We start from the raw sequence: 22852 nt of genomic DNA, 5'->3' as shown, positions 1-22852 counted from the left end.
TCGCTGAAGTGGTGGAAGCACAGCACTAAATCATTGCTTGTCCTCCCACAAAAGCTTCTATTCAGTTTGAAACAGTGGAGGTGATGAGTGCAAACACAAGAGTTGCAAGTTGGAATATTTGAAGGAATTGCTGTATTTTCCATAAGAAAAAGCAAAAAACAATTATTTATAGTCACACTTTTGGGAAAAATTCATTTAACAAAATACGAGAACAAGAACCAACATTTTGTCTTAACAGGCAAATCATAAGAATGGAATAGATATTAAAAATTATTTTCATTTCTCATGTTTACTCTTGGCACATTATTTTTCTTACACGTGTATACAGATAAAAATAAAATGCTGTTTTTTTGGACAAGTAGTTCTTTTTTAAAAACTTGTCCACAAAACGTTCAGATTAATAATTTAAGGTATTACCCAGATAAAGATTCTTGAATATAGTTTTTATTACCTTTATTACTTAACTCAACATCCTGGTCATTTTCATCCAAATTTGAGTTAATAAATGACCCCACCCTGCTGGGTTAAAGCATCCCAGTTCCAAATTTGACTTAGCACAGGGGGTAAGACCTGTGTAGGAGAGTAAACCAAGTAAACCCAGATTTTTTTAGATTATAATAACAATTATAACTACTGTAACACATTGATGCTTATTTCGCTTGGTATCAGTGCAATGTATGAACATTTTTTCAGAAAACCATAGCATAAAAACATGCTAAAAGTCACCTAAACTAAATCACTTCAAATCATTAAATCCGTTGAATTCTTCATCCACTGTGTTGCTTTGGAGCAACTCCGCCAAGACAGGTGTTGGACTGAACTGCGTTACGGTCAGCAAATACTGTTACACACACCTGCAGTGCCGTCTAGCAGTTGTTGCTATTTATCAAAAAAAAAAAAAAAAAAAGTATACAAGTTGCCCCACCGAACTAGGCAAAAAAGCACAAACTATGTTCCGAAATATGTGTTAAGCAGATCCAAATGTTGCCTTCTCCAGTTTATTTTAATAGACAAAACAAAAGGATAAATGACTGGTTATACAGATCCATTAAAAAAAATTATAAAACTTTGGTCCAAAGAAGAATATATTAAAGTACGTTTCAAAAATTTTTTCCAAAAATTTTCTGTTCTTTAGTTTCTGTGCAAGCAAACTGTCACGCGAGCACTGCATTGTAACCATTCATGCCAATGCCAAAGGCTTTCTTACTGCTGTCCTTCACCCAAAGCTGTCGGTGTTGCTTTTTAGCAAAGAACTTTGCTGCATTGCAGAAAATGAGAAGTGGTGCAATCTGCAATCCAAGAAAACAAGCTGTTTTTTTACTGCTCTATTCTTTGCAACACTTTAAAGTCAAAACAAATGCATAGAACGTCATAGATCCTCCAGATCCAGTCACTTAGCCCTATGTTAGCTCATATAATGTATGAGTCTTAACTATGCTGCGCTCTATATGGAATAAAAGCTCCATCTTAGAGAACACAGCAGGGTTGTGCCTGGTTGGGAAATGTCATGTATCATCAGGGAGAGCTGCTCTGCATCAGATCTCTCCCCAGTTGCTGTGGTTTCTGCTACAGCTGCCACTCACCTGCAGGGTTTCTAATTATAGGATCCCTGGATGATTAACACGATCATTGCTCCCTGCTGTAAAGCGCGGCGAGCAAATAAATGTACATATGTATCCAGGTGCAGCTTGTTTCTTATTCATTTGCTCCTTGACAGGGCAGGTGAAGGGGAACTGATGGTGTAGATGGTGTTTTTTATCTGCCTGAGGTGAACACACACGCAGGATTTTCTAACAGAAATAAAAGTAGCGTGAAAAAGAAATCAAGGAGAAACAAATACAATTAAATAGAAACAGCTGAAAAGCTTCGGTTTGTTTTGATGAAAAAAGCAGTTCAACCAGTTCAGCCCCTGCCTGCCGTCTTGCCCCACTGCTGACCCACATTTCCTCTCTGCTTGCCTTGAGCCTAGATTTCCCACAATCCCTCAGGCGAACTCACAGGCAAGAAGGGATGAGTCAGAGCATCTGAACAAAGTCGTGAGGAGCATTGAGCACGCGCACAAACAGGGCATGCACTCAACACAGATTCCATGAGCCAACGTGAACACTCTGACTCGGTCTACTTATTCAGTCTGAGATGTTTGGATCAAAATTCAGACACTGGGTTAATGACTGTGAAAGACTTTGTGCCTAGTTGGAATTCAATGACACCAAGTCTTTCATATATTTGGATACAGGTGTGAAAGAAAACGCCTGGAGCAAGATTTACGAGATTTGCACCATTTTCACACCAAGCCTCTTCCAACTGTAGGTGGCGTATATGCGCTAGAAAACAGTAGAGAAAAGAAAAGGAAGAAAAAGAAGAAGCCCATCCCTGCTTGTCCATCGCGAACACCACAAACGCGGGTCACATGTCTGGTGTGTCTGCAGTTTCAGAATTGTTTATTTAACACGAAAAATGCAAAAACATGAGATGAACATGAATAAAAAAGGAACTGCGCTGAAACCACTGGAAAATAATTCAAATATAAATAAATTGCAGACAGAAGTGTAGCTGTGAGCTACACTCAGACTGCGAAGTAGCTTCCCCTCAAACTCTGTCATAAAATGCTGTCCACAAATGGCAAGAAGTCCCCCTCTGCTGCAGAAAATAAGGGTTTTTAAAGACTCCGGCAGACGCACAGGACACTCAAGGACAGTCGTCATGGTAACTGAAGTGGCAAAGTCATAATGTGCATGAAACCCCAGGGCAGAGAACATGATTGCAATATTCTCAGCACTTCAGCTGACTCATATTAAACGCAGAGATGAACACACACAGTAATTTGTGAGCAGGCACTTGTTGCCGTCCAAGGTAATTATGTCTTTGTGAGGAAAATATTATAATAAACCTGAGAGTTACATTTCACACTTAAACCACTGTGACAGGAGACATTTCAGTTGGTTTGCAGTAAAACAGCGACCTCTTGTGGCTTTTTCTAAGAATCATAACCAAGTAGCTCAGTCGGGTCAAGTTGGGAAAATACTTTCATAAATAAATGTAACGCATTTGTCTTTGTCTAAAATATTTTTATGACTTAAAATACATTTTGATAATTTGATTTTTTAAACAATTTTAACAATATGTAAAAAAAAATATTTAATTGATTTCAATTATTTTATAATCCTAGAAATAGGTGTAAAAATGTTTACACAAAAAAATGTTTGATCATTTACAATTTCCATAATATGAAAATTTTATTTGCACAAGATAAGTTAATAATTTGAAAAATATGTAAAAAAAAATGTTTTCACAAAAAAAATGTGTGTTTTTGTTCTTAAACAATAAACACAGACACACTTTGGAGAGTTATTAAGGAATTTTCTTTGCAATTTTGATTGTCAAGGATCAATACAGTTTTATAAGAAGCCAAAAAAAGTTCTTAGTATTTTCAAAATCTTCCAAAAATGTATATAATGTGCTTCTAAATTATCACGTTTTTAAAAAGTTGTCTTTACTTTTAACACCTCTTTAATACTTTGCTAATCATAATAAAATTCCATTACATGTTACACTGTTCTGTCATTACCCACTTATCATCATGAACATTTTTCCTAACCTAAATATTAGGATCTGTCATTAAATTAAAAACATATTTTAAACAATGGTTCATTTTCATGGCAGAATCAAAATGACTCACTGATGGTAAACGTTTAATGTCAACAGTCACTGCTAAACTCCTGAAGTTCTGCAGCTCTGCACTAAAGGAAATTTGGTCTATTAATCTAAATTCCTGCCTGAAATCAAAGTTGACAGGCTGCCATCATGCCAGGAAAGCGTCCAAGACAGTTTGGATTTAATCATGTGAGTCACGACAACCAGGACTGCATTTCAGGGACGATAAATTACAAATTAGCTTATTTCTGTGGGCCAAACATGGCAACAGATGTCTTAACATGTACTTTGTAACCTGGCAGACTTTCTCTAAGCGCTTTCAGGTATCGATTATTCAGCGGCTCAAAAACATCAGCTCAAGAGCACGCTCCCAAAGCAGAACCCAGGCTGATTCATTAGAATCATTTGTAACCAGGAGAGCCTAAATAATACAAATCAACATCAAGGTCAGTTTTATGTCAAGTGTTTTTACATAAAACCTTCAACTAACTTCAAAATAAAAGAGAGAAATCTTTATGAAAACTGAAGAGAGAAAAAAGATTTTATATCAAATGCACCACACAGCCATAAAGCCATACAGCGCATAAGTTTAGTGACAATGAAACATTACAATTATAAATGATAAAAGAGTGCAAATACAGAAATAAAATGAAGTTTCTGTACAGCAAATTAAAAACCATTTATGGCTAAGTACGTATATCAGAGACAGCAAAGCCAAAGATAGGGGGAAATATTCTGTGTTTTTCAATTTTGCTTTGGTGTTTCCCACCAATTTTTTTATTGTATTTTAAATTAGAATTAATGTACCTTATTCTTTAGGAGAATTACCTTTACCAAAAAATGAGTTAAATGGGAGCCAAGTTAAAAAGCATATACAGTAAGAGGTTGTAGTATCTGCAGAATAAAGCGAAACCACTGGACTGTTGTACGAAGCGCGTATTAAGAGTCATTAAAATGGGTGAAAAGAAAAATAATAAGATTCTGTGTTGCACAAACAACAGTAACAACCGTCTCCATTCAGGCTAAACAAAGAACTCTCTCATTCGAGAACAAGCAGCCAATGGGGAGATTTCATCTCATACAGGTATCATTACAAAAGAGTTCCAGATGCATCATTTCATGCCGTTTTTGTACATCTGTCAAGACTTTTTGATCATTTATGTACAATAACATATTTATTTATTATTTGATTGTTGTTCAATAATTGTCTTATCTTTGAAATTATATAAATTATCCATTTAGCTCCTGCAGATTAGGTGCATGTTTCCATGTTATGTGACTGGCAGTTGGGTGAGCTTTTGCAATCCTTAGAGAAAAAAAGGAAACAGAAAGTGAATTCCTTTTAAACTGCAATGCAATTATTGTGTAACTATATTGTAATTATCATTCAGTTTCTACAGTAAATTACCATGACCACCCGTGCAAATGTTATGTGCGACTACGGTTTCTGTCTCTAGTATTCTTTTTTTCACACAAACAGCAAAATACACAATTTCCCTTTCAGTCTAAAAGCACAAAATCTTTCAAGAATAAAAGCATTTCAGGCATATCTTCTCCTGTCTTTTCTGTCTTTATATTATTTATCCAATGCTACAGAACAAACACATTGTTGTTGCAGTAATTCGATCTAAATTGAAATAAATTAATTTCACCAATGGGGGGTCAGTCTGCCAGCTGTCCCTGACCTACCTCCTTCCTCTTACAACCACTTATTAGGGTGATGGGGGGGGGGGGGGGGTGTAGACATGTAAATGTAGACATATGTAAGGGGGGTGCTTGAACATCACTGTGAACAGGCGATGTCCTCTCAGCACCCTACCCACCAATTTGAAATGCGCCCTTTATTACTCACACCCCTTTACACTTGAACAAAATACACACCAACACACACGCCAAGAAACATTGCACACACTTTTGGCATTCAGTCATCCACCTCAACAGTACATAAACACCCACCTGAACAGAGGTGTCAGCTCACCTTTGAACAATAGTATGTGTGACAGATTGAAATGCTTTAAGTGTGTTGGTTTGTATGCACATGTGTGTGTGAACTATAGTTGTGTTGTGTACATGTTGACATGATTATACAGACAGAGGTTTGTGGAGCCAACTCGTATGTTTTTACAACTTGAGTATGTGTATGGACAGGCCCCCTCTGACTAACATTTACACAAGACAGTAATGATGATAAACCTCCAGAACCTTGTTGCTTAATGATTTTACCCCCACCACTTCTGTTGTCATCCTACAGATTTCCTTAACTCCCCTGTTCCCCCTTTCTTATGTGCCCTTTCCCCCTGTGTCCAACATCCCTCCCTTCTTTCCTCTTCTTCTTTTCCGTCCGGCCCAACAAAAAAAAGGGATACAAATGTAACCAATATAATTACATTTTAGTCTTAATTACAAAAGGGGTTTATACAAATATACACCTCGTGTGTCAGAAAATCCAAAACCCCCTGTTGTAACAGTAAAATATGTCCAACACAAGAGGCCTTCAGCTCCTATCGGTCTGCTCAGCTGTTGGACAGGACAAGTTGAAAAACAAATAAATTATAATAAATGAAGTCCTACATAGTTTGTCTAAAGGTATCTATTGCCTTTTAAATGCCTTAACTGGTCTTAATGGGTCAATTATAAGTTGTGTTCTGGTGTCAATTTCCAGCTGCACACTGTTGTCCACACATAGTAATTTAAGGTTTCAAAAGACCAAGATGGCAGCACTCAAATACTTCAAAGCGGCAGTTCTATAAACCAATGGGTGGCGCCATCGTGGCTGCAGTTGCTTATTATTTCCAGCATGGCCGTTACTGGTGAATCCACGCGTGGCATCCCGAAAACAAAAAGCACAAGGTTCCCCCTCTGAAGCCGGGGGGCTTTTGGGAGGGGGCACCGTGGTTTTTACATGGAAGTGCAAACATACAGCTCGCAGGTGATTCATGGCTGCAAGCGTGCGGGTTATTTGTCCCTAATGGCACAGTGATGAATTCCAAATGTGCTTTTGTCAGATCTGATCCGAAAAGCTGCTCGAAACTCATGACACATGTGTCGCCTTGGTCTGAGTAACACGATACGTCCCAAAGTCATTCCTGCCTAAACCCCTCCAAGCGTGTGCAGACCGTGGCAATCATCAGGTGACATTAGTTAGAACTATGAGGGATTAGTTATGAAGCCTCAGGTTGGAGATGAAAAAGCCTACAACAGGATTTAGTTTTGTTTAATAAAAAGCATTAAAGACACACTCTGATCATCTTTTGATCAGCGTTCCCAGTGTTTTTTTTAATTATAATTATGCTGTTTTAATCAAAATAAAAAAATAAGATGTTGTTTTCGAGTTTATTGGAAATTTGCCTCTGAGTTGTGGGCAGCACTGTTGGTAGGAGGAAGCCTTCCCTCATTTCTCATCATCCATCTGTTTACATGCTCTCCCACTAGCTTACAGCCCCTCACACCCTCAACCAAATATTAGGGGTGAAACAAATGGTGAGCAATATCAGAGCTATCCAGCCATTCAATTTTGAGCTCATGTGCTAACTCAGATGAGAAAAGCAAAGACGTACATGGATCTAGTTGTCTCCAAGTGGAGGCATCGGAATGAGGCAGAGCATAGCCCGCTGACATCACAGCTACAAGCCTTTTCAAACGACATTTTTTTTTCTTCTGCTCCTGATTCCCAACTATTTAAACAAAGAAATATTTAGAAATGCAAGTTTAAGATGAATTTTTGTTTAAATACGCCCACCATCATCAGAAGATGTTCAGGCCACGTCAAAGAGCCACTACGTACATTTTGCACATTTTTCACGTATGAAATTTCGGATTTTCCTGATACATGTGTCATCAACGTGTTTCTTGCGTTCTTCATTCGTCGATGTGTGCAAATGACCGTCGAGGGTCTTGACGTGATTCCAGTTTTCAGCTGTTCAAAATGTTTTGGCAGTTGACAATTGTGCAGTTTACGTAGTTTATACGTAATGACTACCTAAATCTTAGGCAATTGTGCGTGATTTTTGCAAGATGCACATGCAAATTTGTGGGTTTCCACGACCATTCCACATATGTCTAACGAACTTTTCACGCATATTTCTACCAATGTATAACTTTTACGTCGCGCATACGGCACATATATCACATTAAAATTACGTAATTAGCGCACAAATCACAAATAAATTGCACAATAATCGCGCACGGGACATGTTTGATCTATGTGTTCTTTGCATAGTTTATTTCTTCTTCTTCCGTGGTTTTAACGTGTTCATTCATGATAGAACTTGTGAAGACCACAATTTTTCTCATGTATCTTACCGTATGACCAATTTTGTGCAATATGCGCAAAATACGTATTGGTTGGGTGCTAGGCCTTGAAAAACACCAATAACACAATTTTCTTCCGTGTGGGTCTTTAAATCTAAAAAGAAACGCATGAAATTGTTGAGTTGCTTTTTTTGTAACAGAGATGTTTATTTAGACAACTGAATGCATGCCAGAAAGAACTGTGTTACAGCATCCGTAACTCTCAGCTCTCATATTTCTCACTTTGAAGGAAAGACAAACCTCATGGTATCGAACACTTTCTGCTCTAATGTATTGCATTTTAGGGATTACCAGTCATGTACTGAGGAGCAGGGACACATAAAAGGGCTTGAATCAGACAGCATGGATCTCAAAACAGCTTTGGCCAGAGTAACATGTTGGTTACACGACTGCTTTTGACAAAAAAGAGGGAAGAAAAGAAAAAGTTTTTTCGTTTTTTTTTTTTTTTTTAAAAACGTTTGTTTAATTAAGGGGATTTCACCTCTCACACAAAACACGTAAAAAGACAATAGAAAAGCATTCACATGCAGTATAAGGTGTCCTCTCAGATGGAACATTTTTCTCCACTATTTTCCTACAGGTTCACAACTAATGTTTTTCCGATTAAGAGTGCGGGGGAAAGTCTGATTTACATAATTGCTACTGGATAAAAACTATTTGGGTGGGTCATGAGAAGAAGATGTGTTAAATTTGCAGAAGGCAAAAAAAAAGACAAAAAAAATTGTGCTTATTGTCAAAAATGAAGTGGATGTGGCCTCAAAAGTTGAAGGCAGTTGATCCATCAATGTGTTTTTGCAGCTCCAATGCTTCTGATGAGCCAAAAAAAAGCAAAATATCAAAAATAAATGCAACCCTTTCACAAAACGATGCAATAAATAATAATCAAGTGGTGTTCTTGTACTGTTTATGTACTCTATATACACAGAGAGTTAGGGTTGATGTATATATGTACACAACTGACAGTCCTAAGTGAGACTGTTTAGCATAGGCTAACACCAGGATCTGAGGCAAATCCTAGAAATAAAAAGCACACAATAAGTTACACAGAGACCTCAACAGGAGAGGGAATTGTGCACAAAGAAGGCAACTATGAAGCCTGCAGTTTTTGCACCCAAAATAAAGGACTTGTTTTATAGAGAAAAGTAAATATACTTTTTATAAAATGAAGAAAAAAAAAAACAAAGGATAGAGTGTTTAAAAGAATCTCCATAAGTAGCTTATTGAAACATTGATTGACATGCACAATGCTTTCCCAGTTTCGGTGGAGAGGGTTGAGATGGAGCACTTTTTTTTTTTTTTTTTTATGTTGTAATGCTCATGTTTGTTTGAAAACAGCATGGTGGCCACTGAAGCGAGTTGTGCACATGTTGGGGTGACTGTGTCCCTTCTGTTCCGTCCCTTCAGGGCACCACTTTTGCATCTTTACAGATGAAATCGCTTTATGTTCTTGAAAATCAGAGTTTTTTTTTCTTCTTTTTCCTTGTGCAGACGTTCACATGCTCAGGTCAAGGAGGAAAGATCTGCAACATGTCCTTTCAGCATTATAAGTCCTTTTTGCTGAGAAACAAACACTTCCGCCCCTCTGCCAAGTCTTTTTTGTTTTGGTAGCTTATGTACAGGAAGTGTCTTCCAGGCAGCATCCCAGGCAACCAGCGATGTACTCACACATTTACAGAATCCACTCCAATGTTTCAGTCTTTTTGTCCATGATGTGCATTTGGGTTTCAATGTTTTTATTTTTTTGTCTCATATGTTTTCTGCACTAGACCGTTGCTGGATGCTTTGTTTTGGTTGTTATGGAGAGGTCACTGGAATTACAGCCTACCAGACTTGTTGATGTGCTTGTGTGGATGCATGGCATTGTGCTTGCATGTGTTTCTGACTGCAGATGTCCATCTATCTGCGTGCTTTTTCCTCAAACGCTTCGCGGGGGCCTTTGGAGCTCATGGGTCCTCCTGTTGCGTCCCTTCTTATTGTCCTGCATCCGTCTCCACTTGGCTGTGTGCTGGCTGTTCACCCGCGATCCTCCTGCAGCCTGAGAGCCCGCCACGGTGCCCTGACCCTTTGGAAGGTTTTGCGTTTTCTGATTGTTCTTCAAGGCTTGGGTGTTCAACATACCTGGGTTTTCTTGACCTTTTTGAGTGTTCTGGATGCGTGTCGAGCCTCCAGCTGTTTGAGCTCCAGCCTGAGGCCACTGCTTGCCAGGAGGCGGACCGCTTTGCTGCTTCTGAGCAGTAGGGGCCAACGCTCTCGGCCGGCTGGCGCTGTCGGGTTTGCTCTGGTTGTTGCCGTTGGAAGTCTTCACCCTCTTTTGTTTTCGCTCCTTTTTCCAAACTCTGTCGCAAAACTCCTCCACGCTGTTCAACTCCGGATGGTCGAGGAGAGACAGGAAGTCCCGGTACCACACCCTGTGCTTGGGTGAGTGACCCGAGCCTCCTCCTGCTGCCCCGGGAAGTCCAGGTAAGATGTCAGCCAGCTTCTGAGTGGGAATGATCTGAAGGCTGAGGCGCAGCAGGGGCTGAATGAAGCCGTGTTCAATGGCATGGCAGTGGTACACACCCGCATCGGACTGGGTCAGGCTGCGGATCAGCAGGCCCTGGTCTGTGCGCAGAACTCGCTCGTCCAGCTTGATCTGATGTAAGAGGAAAATAAACCAATAAGTAAAGAAAATACATTCCAAAGAGCACGTTTAGTACATTTCCTTGCAAAAATAAATAGTTTAACATTGGGGAATCTGAAGCTTTGTCCAAAGTTAATAGGAAAAAACTGATATAAGTGTTGATCCAGATAAAGATTAAATCAGATTTTCAGCAGCAGCAAAAATTCAAAGTCAATCTGATACATATCTCTGCATATTTTTCTTAGATTTATGCGAAAGTGAAAACTATTTCCTTTATTGAACAGAAATATTCATCAGTTCCTGCACCTTGTGTCTGATAAGCTCTCCGATTCCTGTGTATTCAACACAGCTTGACTTCCTGTATTGTATGGCCACATAAAAAAAAAAAAAAAACTGGAATAACATGACACAGCTGACCGGCTTTGACAAAATCTTTCCAAAGTGCAAATTCTTGCATGTAATCAGTTCCATCCTGGGGTAAGAAAGTAAACCTCCACTTTAAAAATGTTCCCTCCACTCCAGTTTAAGGAGAGAAAAAAGAAGTCATAGGTGATCAGATAAAGCAGGACGGCATACCTATAGATGATAGTCGGAGGAAATTAAATTGCTGAGCAGTAAATAAGACAATCTCAGATTTTCATTCAAAGAGATGTTGTAGATTATGTCTGTTTGAGGAAAATACTGACCTTACTGCATTTGAGAAATACCAGAGAAACACAAGGTAAACAAGTGGAACAAAAATACTAGTGTCATAATGTACTTTTTTTAAAACATTCTAATGTAAACTTATCTTAAAATCATCAAGTTTATGATTTCATTTTGCACAAACTACCTTAAATTGGGCAGATTAAAGAAAATATTTAGAATATTTGTTGTGGGCATGGTATGTTTTTGTCATCTTTATTTTTTTGTTTAAGTCTTTGTCTGGCCAGTGGTTTTTAAAATGAGAAAATGTTTAAAGCAATTTTAGTTTTAGTATAAAAGAGCCATAAAAATACATTTAATTTGATTCTTGAATACTTAAAAAAAACTTTCTTTTCTGTGAGTTTCACCAACACATATTTTAAACATTCAAAAATAAGGACACGCCTAGCACATAATGTACACATTCCAAGCATTTCCTGCACAAAGTAACACACACGCATGTGTGTCGGTCGACACTGACCTCTTCTTTGCGGTCATCGTTGGGCCTCTGCAGCTGCCAGTAGATGAGCGCTCTCTGAGACTTAGGGCTGCACTCCAGGAACATACTGCTGTTCTCCACACCGAACACACTTCTGTCCTCCACGCTGCCTCCCAAGCCGTCCACGTCGTCTGATAGATTAAAGCATACACCCACAGTGAGAAGGCTTGAGGGGCATTAAACAGACTGCCTGTCTGTCTCTGAGGTCTTTTATTTACCGTGATGCTGGAGGTCTGAGCACTGAGACAGAGGGTCTCCATTTCGGATGTCCTGTCTCCGGGTTCTCCTGTGAACCAAATCCCATTAAAATCAGTTAAAGGGAAACAATTTTGACAAGACAGTGAGCCTTTAGGTTTGGTGTCATGCTTAACGTCAACCACTAGAGGGCAATGATACCCAGCAAAAGAGTCAACGATCATTTATTCAACATTCAACAGCAGGAAAGTGTGCAGGAAACATAAACCTGCTCAGCAGTGAAATGTCCTGGTTCATTGCTGTCTTATTGTGAACTCATTCAGAATAGTTTTGTCCTTGAAATGCCTCTCTTTGTCCTCTCTGGATGAAATTCCACCATGTTGCTTAGCTTTGGACAAAGAAAGTGAGCCATTTTCCTAGTTTGGATTTACTGTAAAGCTGCTTCTCTTCCAAAAAACTATTAGTTTAAAACTGTTGAGAGGGAAGGCAAACACAGGTGAGCTGCACAACATAAGTTTAGAAGGAAAAAAAGGGATAAAAGGTGAAATCATCTTAATAATATGACCAGCATGCCTGCAAGTATTTCCAAATTCTCGATGTCAAACATATTTGTTCCATCTTCTTTTTTATTGTACGTCCATCCTCTTTACATTTCCAGAGCTGACATTCCTCGCTGTTTTTGGCTGCGTGAGCGCGTCCTTATCTGGTTTTCATTCAGGAGGGAAAATATTTTCAATGTACAGGAGAGCTGAAAGGAGGGGGGGGGGGGTCTTGGCCTTTAACTACGGGGTGTGCCACCTCCTCTGGAGTTTACCCACTGGCCCACTTCTGCTGGTGCGACAAGTTCTGCATGAATGCGATGCAGGGGTGTAGTGCTGTGGATGCAAATGTGTGTGAGGGCTGAGGCGGTGAGCCTAAGCCTGCTGGATACAGCAGATGGTAATTTGAGGGTATGTATGTTCATACCTCCTGGCTGCAGGGTGAAGCGGTCAGACGGCTCCTGTTGGCTATAATTTAGTGCACATGGATATTCATGTGGCTCTTTGTGTGGATTCTGACTGTAGGGGGATGGACTCACATCCCAGTCTGCTGCTACTAGCAGGAGCATAAACCCAGGTAGTTGGATCGCATGTCTTGGAAGGCATTCTTGTGCGTATGTGTGTTTAATGACCTCATTTAGCGTCTGTGTAGCTTTGAGATTATTTGCATGTCAGGGATTTTTTTGGCGTGCGCTTCAGATCCGTGAATGCTTTAATAGGAGCACATTAACGAACAAGGTACAAACAAGTTCCTACATCACAGCGTCCAGATGTGCTTATAACTTTCAGATGTGACTCCATTTAGCTCCGTTTAGAGGAGGTGTTCGACGTGCTCAGGCTTTCACCTCTTGGCTGTTGGAAAGTATCTCGAGCACTCGGCCCCGTCCCAAGCGCAGTAAGGATCTCTGGCCAGGCAGCACTCGGCGCAGGCCTTCCCGTACACCTCACAACGGTGTAAAGACATCTGCGATACACCCAGGGCTGAGCCAAGGTACAGCTGTTGCTGTAAAAAAAAACAAAGAAAAAAGAAGTTTGTTAAATCAAATCTCCCCTAGGGGCCGGAGGAATTGCAAAGTAAAATGGTGAAGTGTTTAGTTTCCAGTAGTAATACGCCATCTTTAATTCTAGATGTTTAGGCTTGGCTTAAAGGCCAACAATCCCTCACAAACTTGTTTTCTTTTTTTAGATGAGTTATTGGATTAAATCAAGCGCTTACCTGTTTTGTGGACAGTTCCATGGCAGTTATGGGTGTAGGCTCCTGTACAAAACAAATGCAGACCATTCAACATTCCAACAGTTAACAATAAATGGGTGAAATTTAGCACCTATTTCCAAATATCCTACCCTAAAGACGGTCATTTCCTCCAGCACCACTTCCTCTAGGTCATGCCAGCTCTCTCTGGGGATTGTCACCACCTTCAGGACCGTTCCCATGTCTAGAAGACATCAAAGTGTCAATGTGTGGTAATTAAACCAAAATCCTATGCAAACAAGCCAAATCCATCCTCAAAGACAGATCTAAAGCTCCTTCAGAGCCGTTTCTTTGATTGCTCCTTTGCGTCCAATATTTCCAGAACTGTGTTTATTTTGAAGCTGTGAAGTGGCGTTTCTGCCCTGGTAAGTGCGAGGGCAGGTAGAAGGAACGCAGCTGGAATCCATGTGGTCAAGCAAGATTCAGAAAGAATGCAGAGAAAAATGTTGTAAAAGAAAAAAAAGAAGTACCCAGTGCCATTAAATGTTATTTTCTGATAGCTGCACAGTGGTCGCATTGTTCATGCAAACACACAAACACTTCAGAGTGTAGGAAGGTGCAAAAATGGCCAGATTGCATGTGAGGGCAGGTGAAGTTCATTTCACATAAACCTGCAGGACAGTATTCTACCATTTGGATTGTCTTTTTTTTTTCAAATATATTTCTATTAAATACCCGCTCCGATAATTTTTTTTAACTATTTTTAAAGTGTTACGAGTACGTCATTTTTGCACAAATTAAATAAAAAAAAAACCTGTTTTCAACAACTTAGTTCCTACTTATATTGCCCCTTAGGGGCAATAGTTCATTAAGGCTGTTCTTCTTAAGTGTTTCTTGAGTTTGTCATTCGCCGATGTGCGCAGATGCCAGTCGCGAATTTCCCAGAACTTACCCGAACTTTGATGGATCTTTGCTTAAATTTGGTTTTGAGCTGATCAAACAGGCCTGTTGAGAATTACCGGTAGGCAGTTTACAGATATTTTATGTAGTTTACACGCAATAATTACGCAATTGTGTATGATTTCTGGGAGATGCATATGCAGATTTGTGGCCCTCCACATTCATTTTATCCTATGTATAATGGACTTTTCACACAACATCGATGTATTCCTTTTATTTCGCATATAAGCTTTATGCACGATTTGCGTATCGTGCGACATTTACGTTGATTTACTTGTTCTCTGCTTGGTTTATTTGTACTTCTTTGTTGGTTGTAACGTGGTTCATCCGTGATACATCAGTGAAAATTTCACATAAAGACCACAACTTTTCTCACTTTTTCCACGTATTTTCACGTATGATCAGTTTTCATCCGTGCAATAGGCGCAAAATGTAGGTAATGGCTGTGTGACACGGCCTTCAGAAATCTGCCCACAGCTTGGGGGCAGAACTGTTGGCATGGAGCAACACCCCCCCTCTCCCCTCCCTATTGCTAAGAGATCTCTGTTTACGTGCTATCCTGCTAGCTTACAGCCTCTCACACAGGATATTGGCGTTATTCAGCCGTACAGTTTGAGCCAGATGGATGAGGAAAACAAAGACCTACATGGATCTATTTGTCTAGAAGTGGATTGTGGTCCATCCAGGGTATTTCTTTGTCACAAATAAGCTCTTTTCAAGCAGAATTCTTTTATCTGCTCCTGATTCACAACAATTTGCATAAAGAAGTACTTAGAAATACAGTTTTGAGCTCAATCTTCTTCATTTATGTCCTACCTCATCAGAAAAATGCCACAAGAACATAAAAAAACACCAAAAACGCAATTTTCATCATAGTACATCTTTGAAATCTAAACTCTGCTATTAGTAATCTTCAATAAATGTAACTCAATAACTATGATTTAGATTAACTTTCCGAGGAAAAGCCTTTCTAAAGCTCACAGCAGTGTACCTGTGCCTATGAACATGACATCATACTGCCCGTCCTCCGCCTCCACTCTGTCCACGACCAGCTGAGTGAACTGGTAGTCCACATCTGTCCGCACCATGATGGGTTGGCCCCCTATTGGGTGTACTGGGTTGTACATGGCAGGGTGGCCCCTCGCAAAGGTGATAACGTCGTCAGGAAGGTCTTTGGTGGAGTCAAAGCCTCCAAATGTCTTGCTGGGGCACTGAGATTGAGAAGGTTTTACACACTTTCCATAAACAAGTGAATATTTCTTTTAACTTCTATGCTTGACACGTTAGAACTCACAGTGCCTGGACGAGGGTAGGGGACTCTTCCCTGGAAGGGCACCCACTGGTAGTTGGGTCCATCTCTGTGGGCGTAGGGTCCCAGAAATACCCTTCTGATGTCGGCCATGTTGTACATACAGACTGCTGAGCCTTTGAATATGTTACTGAGGGCAAATGGAAAAAAAAATATTTCTAGAAGTGTGACAAAGACAAACAATGTCACAAGAACTTGTGAAATACATAAGAAACACAACAAAACGAACCCTATCATAGCTTATGGGCAAAAAGGGAAGAAAGCTGTCAGTAGTTAAGTGCTGGACTGACAGATTGGAACGTCTCTGTGATTTTTGCTTCCAGCCTCCTGAGAACAGGCAGGAATTTGGGAACGCCATCAACAAAACAGCAGACCTGGTTTGGAGCAAATCTGAAACCATCCAGCATGTTTGTGAGCCAACGCTTCAGCCAGTTTGGGGTTGGGTTTGTTTTTAATGTTCGTTTGGGATTCTAACAGTCATAAGTGTAAGATGATAAATGGAAAAAAAAGGTTTAGATCATAAAAAGCCACAGAAATGTGATGGCTGACTCATCTATGAGACATGGTTTTTAAGATTCTTGCAATTCAGACCAAAGTTGGTTGATTGAGCTCTTACCATGGTTAAGAATTTTTCTCAACAGTCACATAAACCGTTTTTTCTTTGCTTTAATTCACAAGAAGCTCAAAATCTTTTCAAGCCCATTCATAAACTTCCCAAGAGTCTCTTTTAATAGAAGTCGATGTGTCTTTTCTGGGCAGCATATCGTCGGGACTAGCAGAAACCAAAAGCTCCAACACGATTCAAGATGTTCTTTGTCCTGCTGACTGCGATGGGAAGTCACATCAGACTAATTAAGGATGTGGTTGGCATACACACAGCCGGCAAAAACTCAGCAAAGCATGGAAGATGAATGGATTAGCATTTGAAAATGTTAATTACAGAGAAATTCAATTAACTCTGGGGGCACGGAAAGACGCTCCAACATCTTAGGAGGAAGTGCGTTCCTGTGGATGCACACTACACACACACATGGTCGGAGGAAGAAGATGGTTCACCTATAGATAAAACCCTCACGCAGGCATGGAGGTACATCAAACATTGATCAGTCAGGGGCAGCTTCTCTGTACCTCATTAAGCATTGATATTAAAAGCCGGTTCCTATGCGTCTCTCCCCTATTCATCTCTGAAAACGACCACTTAGAAAACCAATTAAACCACTCTAATTCCTCAATGCCCCATAATTGAATTTTAAGTGTGCGTGTTTGTGTGTGGTTTACATGGTGGAAGCCTGCCAACCTGCTCCAACCTTTCTGTTTGAGTCAGAGACAATCCGTGTGGGTCTGCCGATACTAGACGGATGTCCGTATGAGTTAGCTCACACCTCTGTCCCATTCAGCGTCTTATCATTAGCTGTGATTGATGGTGAAGTGTTTGTCTTCTTTTCAAAGCCTTTCACACACAATGCTGGAGCTAAAATGCCCCCTCCTCCTCATTCCAAAAATGCTAATTTGTCATCATCACGATAAGTGCCACCATCTGTGCCGTTTCAGCTCACTTATCTGTCCTTCCCCATGCCTTCACCTCTCCACATGCTTCATAATAACCCTTAGAGCCACACCCAGCCTCTGAAAACCCCATTCATGGCCCGGGCGGTGGCCAGGAAAGGAACGTGCATTCCTACTAAGTGAATATCATGTTTCTCCCGCTCCGTAATCTGATTTCCTCATAAGCCTGCCAGCGTTTCAATGAAATGGGGTGGGGGGCACAGGTAGGAAAGGACGGGGGGGGATTGGATAAAAGCGATCACAAAGCGATCCCAAAGCTAAGGACGTGAGGAGGGTCTCTATTGGGGGTTAAAAGAAAAAGCAACCATAAGACACGTGTAAGTGGATTACAGGAGGGCTGTCTGGGAATTCATGGCGGCACGCTCGAGTGCCCACATTCTGTCATTTAAAACCTTTATTCAATTCAATTTGAGGACGATGTACAAAGAATAAACTCTTGAAAGCAATTGTTCTTTTTTAAACACAGAGGAAACAATTTATCCACAAGGGTAACTCGCGTAATTTACTGTATATCAACTCATCTCCTAGCAACAAACCAACAAAACAAATATGACGCACCAACATCTGTCATGCACTGCGGGAATATGAACTCTTACACGCACAGTTAGGAGGTCACCGCACGGAAAAAAGTACCTGGATGTGGTGAACACAGCGTAGATCACTGGATTCTTCGGGTCCTTGGAGCTCATGAGAAACACGTCCTCTAAAAATGAAAACACAGCATTGAGTGGAGGCGAGGAATTGTTTTTTTTCTTTTCTTTTTGAAGTACGAACAACACTTACGCAGCTCATCAAAGTGTGTGTCAATGCCGTTGACCCCGGGAACAGAACACACAAGCCGCGCTTTGAGAAAAGTGGTCCACTTGTTTACAAGGCTCCTGTGACCACCCATGTCATTCTGTGAAGACAGCAGCACATTTCTGTCAGCTCCTTCCTCCTCCTTTGCACTTAAGGAGAAACTATCAGTCGTCGAATGGTGGAAGATTTCATTTGGTTGTGTGTGTTGTTACCTTACACAGTTGTGCTATCCTGGCAATGGTAGCCTTCCCGGTGTGCTCTCCATCCATGGCGTTCTCTTTGAAAAACAAGAATATCTTGTCGTCCTCAGGGTTGTCACTCTCCGGGATCAAGTGGACGCCTATGAACCTGGGGTCTGAAGCAACAAAGATATTTAAAAAAAACAGTGCAAAGAAAAGTTTTATACCTTTTAAACTCATTACCTTTGATAATATCACCCAAGCGCTTTATATGTCTAACTTAAGTGTGCATTCTCAATCCCAAATAACCCCTGTTTTTCAAACCACGTCCTACCAAAGACAGAAGGCCTTGATAACACTTGAATTCATTTATTGTGGAGCAAATCAGACTTAAGCAGGGCGCCCTAAGCCGTTGAGCAAAAAAAGGGGGACAAGGAAGGAGGGAACACAGTCCCTGAGGCGTCGGGACGAGTAAAACGAGCCTGCGCCTGAAAGTTTAGGGGTTAGTTGAGGAGAAACAAGCAGTACCAAGTTACACTTTCATGGCCGTTTAAGATATAGAGTAGCTGTGAAAAAGGAGAGTGCAGCCAAAGTGGAAAGTAGATTTATAAGTACTGCTTGGGTGCGAGACCTCTGGTATGTATCCCATGCACCCCGCACAAGCTTTGTATGGTGAATATGTGCAGTAAAATCTACACCTTCATAGATTTATCTGTGTGTAATTGTTACAGGCACAGCCCTCTGCTTTGCTTTCATCCTGTTGTGTTTCACTTCAGTTAATTTCCTGATGATGTTCACCTGGGACTGCAGCTTCATCAGCTGTGACTGGCCGCCTGCTGGTCATGTGATGCTCCTCTACCAGGAAGCCGGAGCCTATTAAAGCACACCTGGGAGCTGAGCCTGGCAGAGTCTGGTGAACTGTCTCTGGCTGACACTCACTGCGATCCTGACTCTCTTTTGGCTGCATGCTTCTGACTAAGCTGTTTTCCTCAGGTACGTGGTGGGAGGTTGTGATCAGGCAAGTTTGGGGCCCCATACATTTTCACACGCAGGCTGAACTTTGTTAGACACACCAGGTAAGGGGTTGGTGCCATTTCTTGTAATGTTTTGTATGTTTGTATTTAGACTAGTTAGGTAGTCTTTTGTTGTTCTTTTGATTTATGGGTTTAGTTGCAGAGTTAGGCCTGGTTTTGTTATATTGAGTTTATTTATTTGGCACAACCCAAACGTCACTTCCTCCCCCACAGGTAATTGTTTGCAGCAGCCTGAGTCTTTGAATATTATAAACCATATTTATATACATCATCCTTGACTACTTGTCTTATTTCATGGTTGTACTGTTGCGCCCTCCCCAGGGACGTAACAAGTGGTGGACGTAACAGTAATCATGGACAGAAACAGCATGGAGGTCTCAATTTATCACATATTATATATTCCCAACAAAAGGCCACCTCAGCCAAAGGAAATTTAATCCTGCATCTTTGTCAGCAAGAGGGTATTAAAAGGTGGAGACATGTCTAAATAAAGCTCATAAATCACTGCCACCATAAGTCAAAACTAATATTTATGCCTAAATCCTTCGGAATAATCTGCAATTACCGGATTCATTTCTAAATGTTCTCCCTTTCTGCATTCGAGTACCATGTAACCTTGTTGATAAAGGCTCAATAGAATATCCCCTACCCAGTAATCCATGCAATTACAATCCCCCCTTTGTGACTGAAGGAGCTAGATTTTGAGGAGCCGAATGGCTACAAACTTCAGGGTATTTGTTTGAGCAAGGTGAAAGATCGGTGGGGATTAATGCGCTGACAAAGAATTCCCCCCTTTTTCAAATGACTGTTATTAATATGTCAAAGTAATCAGCGCTTTAGACACCAGTGTTTGGGATTTTTGATGGTGTTTGGGGGAAGGTGGGTGGTTGAAAGGAAGCAGGGAAGAATTTGACTCCGCTGCAGGAAAACAGCTGAGAGGGGATTAGTTCTGTGGGAAAGAGAGGGGGAAAAAGATGGCACAGACTTGAGAGAGGCTCAAACCATTTGTGGCTTTGTAGGTCTTTTGCAATGCCCAAAGATACACAGACAGCATAAACATTCATTAACTTGAATCTGACTCGGTCACAACATGTTGGCAAAATAATGACTTTGTGCCTTTACGTCTACAAACTAACCTGGAGATTTAAGTCCTGGGAGAGTTTTATAATTTGGAAGTTTTTTTTTTTTTAAATATTGTCCAGCAAAGAAAAAGAGTGTATCAATTGTTAACAAATGTCCAGTTTTATCTCAATATTAATGTTCAGTGATCTTATGAAATTTTATCCTTTAGATTGCTGTAATAAAGTAAAATAATTATTTTGGACGAGCAAATGTTTCTTTAAATTTCAAAATTATTTAAAAAACATAGATTTCACATAAATCATTTAATCAAACACTTTCAATAGGCCTAAACACATGGCACTACTTTCCTTGTATATATATATATATATATATATATATATATAAAAATGCCCCTCTCACCCTCCGCAGGTGGTTTCTTCTCCATATATATATATATATATTCAATTCTTTTCTAAAGTATTTTAAGTATCTGTATTATAATGAATGTACAAAAATATAAACATTTTAGTAGTTAAATTTGAAAAAACATTTTTTTTCTTTTTTTGTCTTAGAATTATGTCTTTGTTTGATTTAAAACTAGCCCTTGTGTTCTATAATTACCGTCTTTTTCTATATTTGCACTTTTGCTCTGAAGAAATTATTTTCAAACTTATTTTTGTTAAATATTTTTAAACTGTCCAAATAAAAAAGGAAAACTTTTGAGGCAAAATATCCTATATAAATACAAATAATCTTTGCAGCACTTGAGGGAGGCCTGGCAGGAAGAGCTCGGAATAAATATTTCAGAAGAGCAATGGGATCTAGCTTTAGGCTCCACACACACAACCTCAATCTGTGCCAGGCATGGTTTGATTCAGTTTAAGATAATACACAGGCTCCACTGGACCAGGCTCAGGCTGAGTAAGATATTCCCTGACGTTGACCCTCTGTGTATACGCTGTAGACAGGCTCCAGCATCTTTGTCACACATGTTTTGGGGTTGCTCTAAGCTGTTAAACTTTTGGTCTGATGTTTCTCTGACACTGTCAAAACTTTTAAACCAGTCAGTCAAGTTGGACCCCCTCATCGGTATTCTGGGAATCACCGACCCCCAAACTTTTAAAAAGAAATCTGAGCGTAGGTTAATTCAGTTCACATGCTTACTTGCACACCGAATAATACTTTTAAATTGGAAGCAAACGCAGCCTCCCACACACATCCAGTGGATTAGAGACATTTTATGTTTTCTAAATTTAGAAAAAATTAGGTACACCCTGCAAGGACGGGAAGAGAAATTTTTCAATGTTTGGTCCACCTTTATTAAGGACTTTGTAAAAAACAGTTAAATTTGTTTTATTTTTATTTAATTTATTTATTTATTTATTTATTGTAATTTTTTTTTTTTTTTTTTTATTTATTTATTTATTTATTTATTTATTTATTTATTTATTTATTTATTCTTTCCACAACCTGTTCCTGTAAGCTGTTGGTGTTGTTTATTTGTAAAATATGTAAAAAACTCAATAAAGAGAAATTATAAAAAAAAAAAATACAAATAATCCAGTTATCATACATTTCTAAAACTGTTTTTTAATTTTACTACGCACAAATGTAAAATACCATTTAGCCATCTTGAATCATGCTGCTCCGTTCTGATTGGATGATGGTCCCCCAGCGTACGGAAAATGGCAAAGTCTCTCCCCATGAAATCAGCAGATGTGCCAGAGTACAGCTCTCCATCTGCCAGCGAGAAGTCCGAGTCAGGAACAAATGAGCAACTCCAAATAGAATGTGTCTTCCTTGGCACTAACGCAGGCAGTGGTTGGACTCACCAATCAAAATTGAGGCTGACAGCATTTTGGGGTCGTAGGGGCTTTTCCCGCGGCCATTCTCGAATTGTGAGGCCAGGCGAAAGATGTTGTCCTGTGGTGAAAAGGGTCAAAGTGCAACGTGAGGCCAATAAAAGCCACATTAAGTCCAGCTAAACGTACATTTATAGACTGTGTTTTAGGTTACAATGTATTCTCATTATAGCTTTCTTTTTTGAGCTGGGATGAAACATAAATTCAGCCTGACAGGAGCGATGAGTCATGTGTTTCTTTAATTCTACACTGTTGTTCTTATATGGCCACTGGTCATAAAGTTTCTGCAACAATAAAATCACCTACTATGTACATATATGTAGACAGAGAGATTATGTGACAAACATAACAATGCAAAATAGTATCTGAAAGAAATAATTGAACAATG

At 39.9% G+C, this 22852-nt stretch overlaps 1 protein-coding gene across 2 annotated transcripts in view; it reads right to left on the bottom strand.

Moving 5' to 3' along the window:
• Positions 1–8087: 8087 nt before the first annotated feature.
• The window catches only part of sema3aa (sema domain, immunoglobulin domain (Ig), short basic domain, secreted, (semaphorin) 3Aa), a 45765-nt gene continuing 31000 nt past the window's right edge, over positions 8088–22852 (bottom strand). For both annotated transcript variants that reach the window (XM_011491152.4, XM_004083052.5), the window contains exons 5-17: positions 22435–22525; positions 22223–22342; positions 18540–18682; positions 18313–18427; positions 18163–18232; positions 15949–16093; positions 15646–15865; positions 13847–13938; positions 13719–13760; positions 13348–13505; positions 11987–12054; positions 11751–11899; positions 8088–10597 (exon numbers count right to left, since the gene is read on the bottom strand). In XM_011491152.4, coding sequence (XP_011489454.1) covers positions 9881–10597; positions 11751–11899; positions 11987–12054; positions 13348–13505; positions 13719–13760; positions 13847–13938; positions 15646–15865; positions 15949–16093; positions 18163–18232; positions 18313–18427; positions 18540–18682; positions 22223–22342; positions 22435–22525 — 2130 coding nt within the window. In that variant the 3' untranslated portion in view covers positions 8088–9880. The remainder of the gene's footprint in view (positions 10598–11750; positions 11900–11986; positions 12055–13347; positions 13506–13718; positions 13761–13846; positions 13939–15645; positions 15866–15948; positions 16094–18162; positions 18233–18312; positions 18428–18539; positions 18683–22222; positions 22343–22434; positions 22526–22852) is intronic.

Source organism: Oryzias latipes, chromosome 23, assembly GCF_053564925.1.
Source record: "Oryzias latipes strain Hd-rR chromosome 23, Olatipes_Hd-rR_3.1".
In the NCBI taxonomy this organism is placed as follows: Eukaryota; Metazoa; Chordata; class Actinopteri; order Beloniformes; family Adrianichthyidae; genus Oryzias; species Oryzias latipes.
This window is presented reverse-complemented; position numbering and strand designations above follow the sequence as displayed.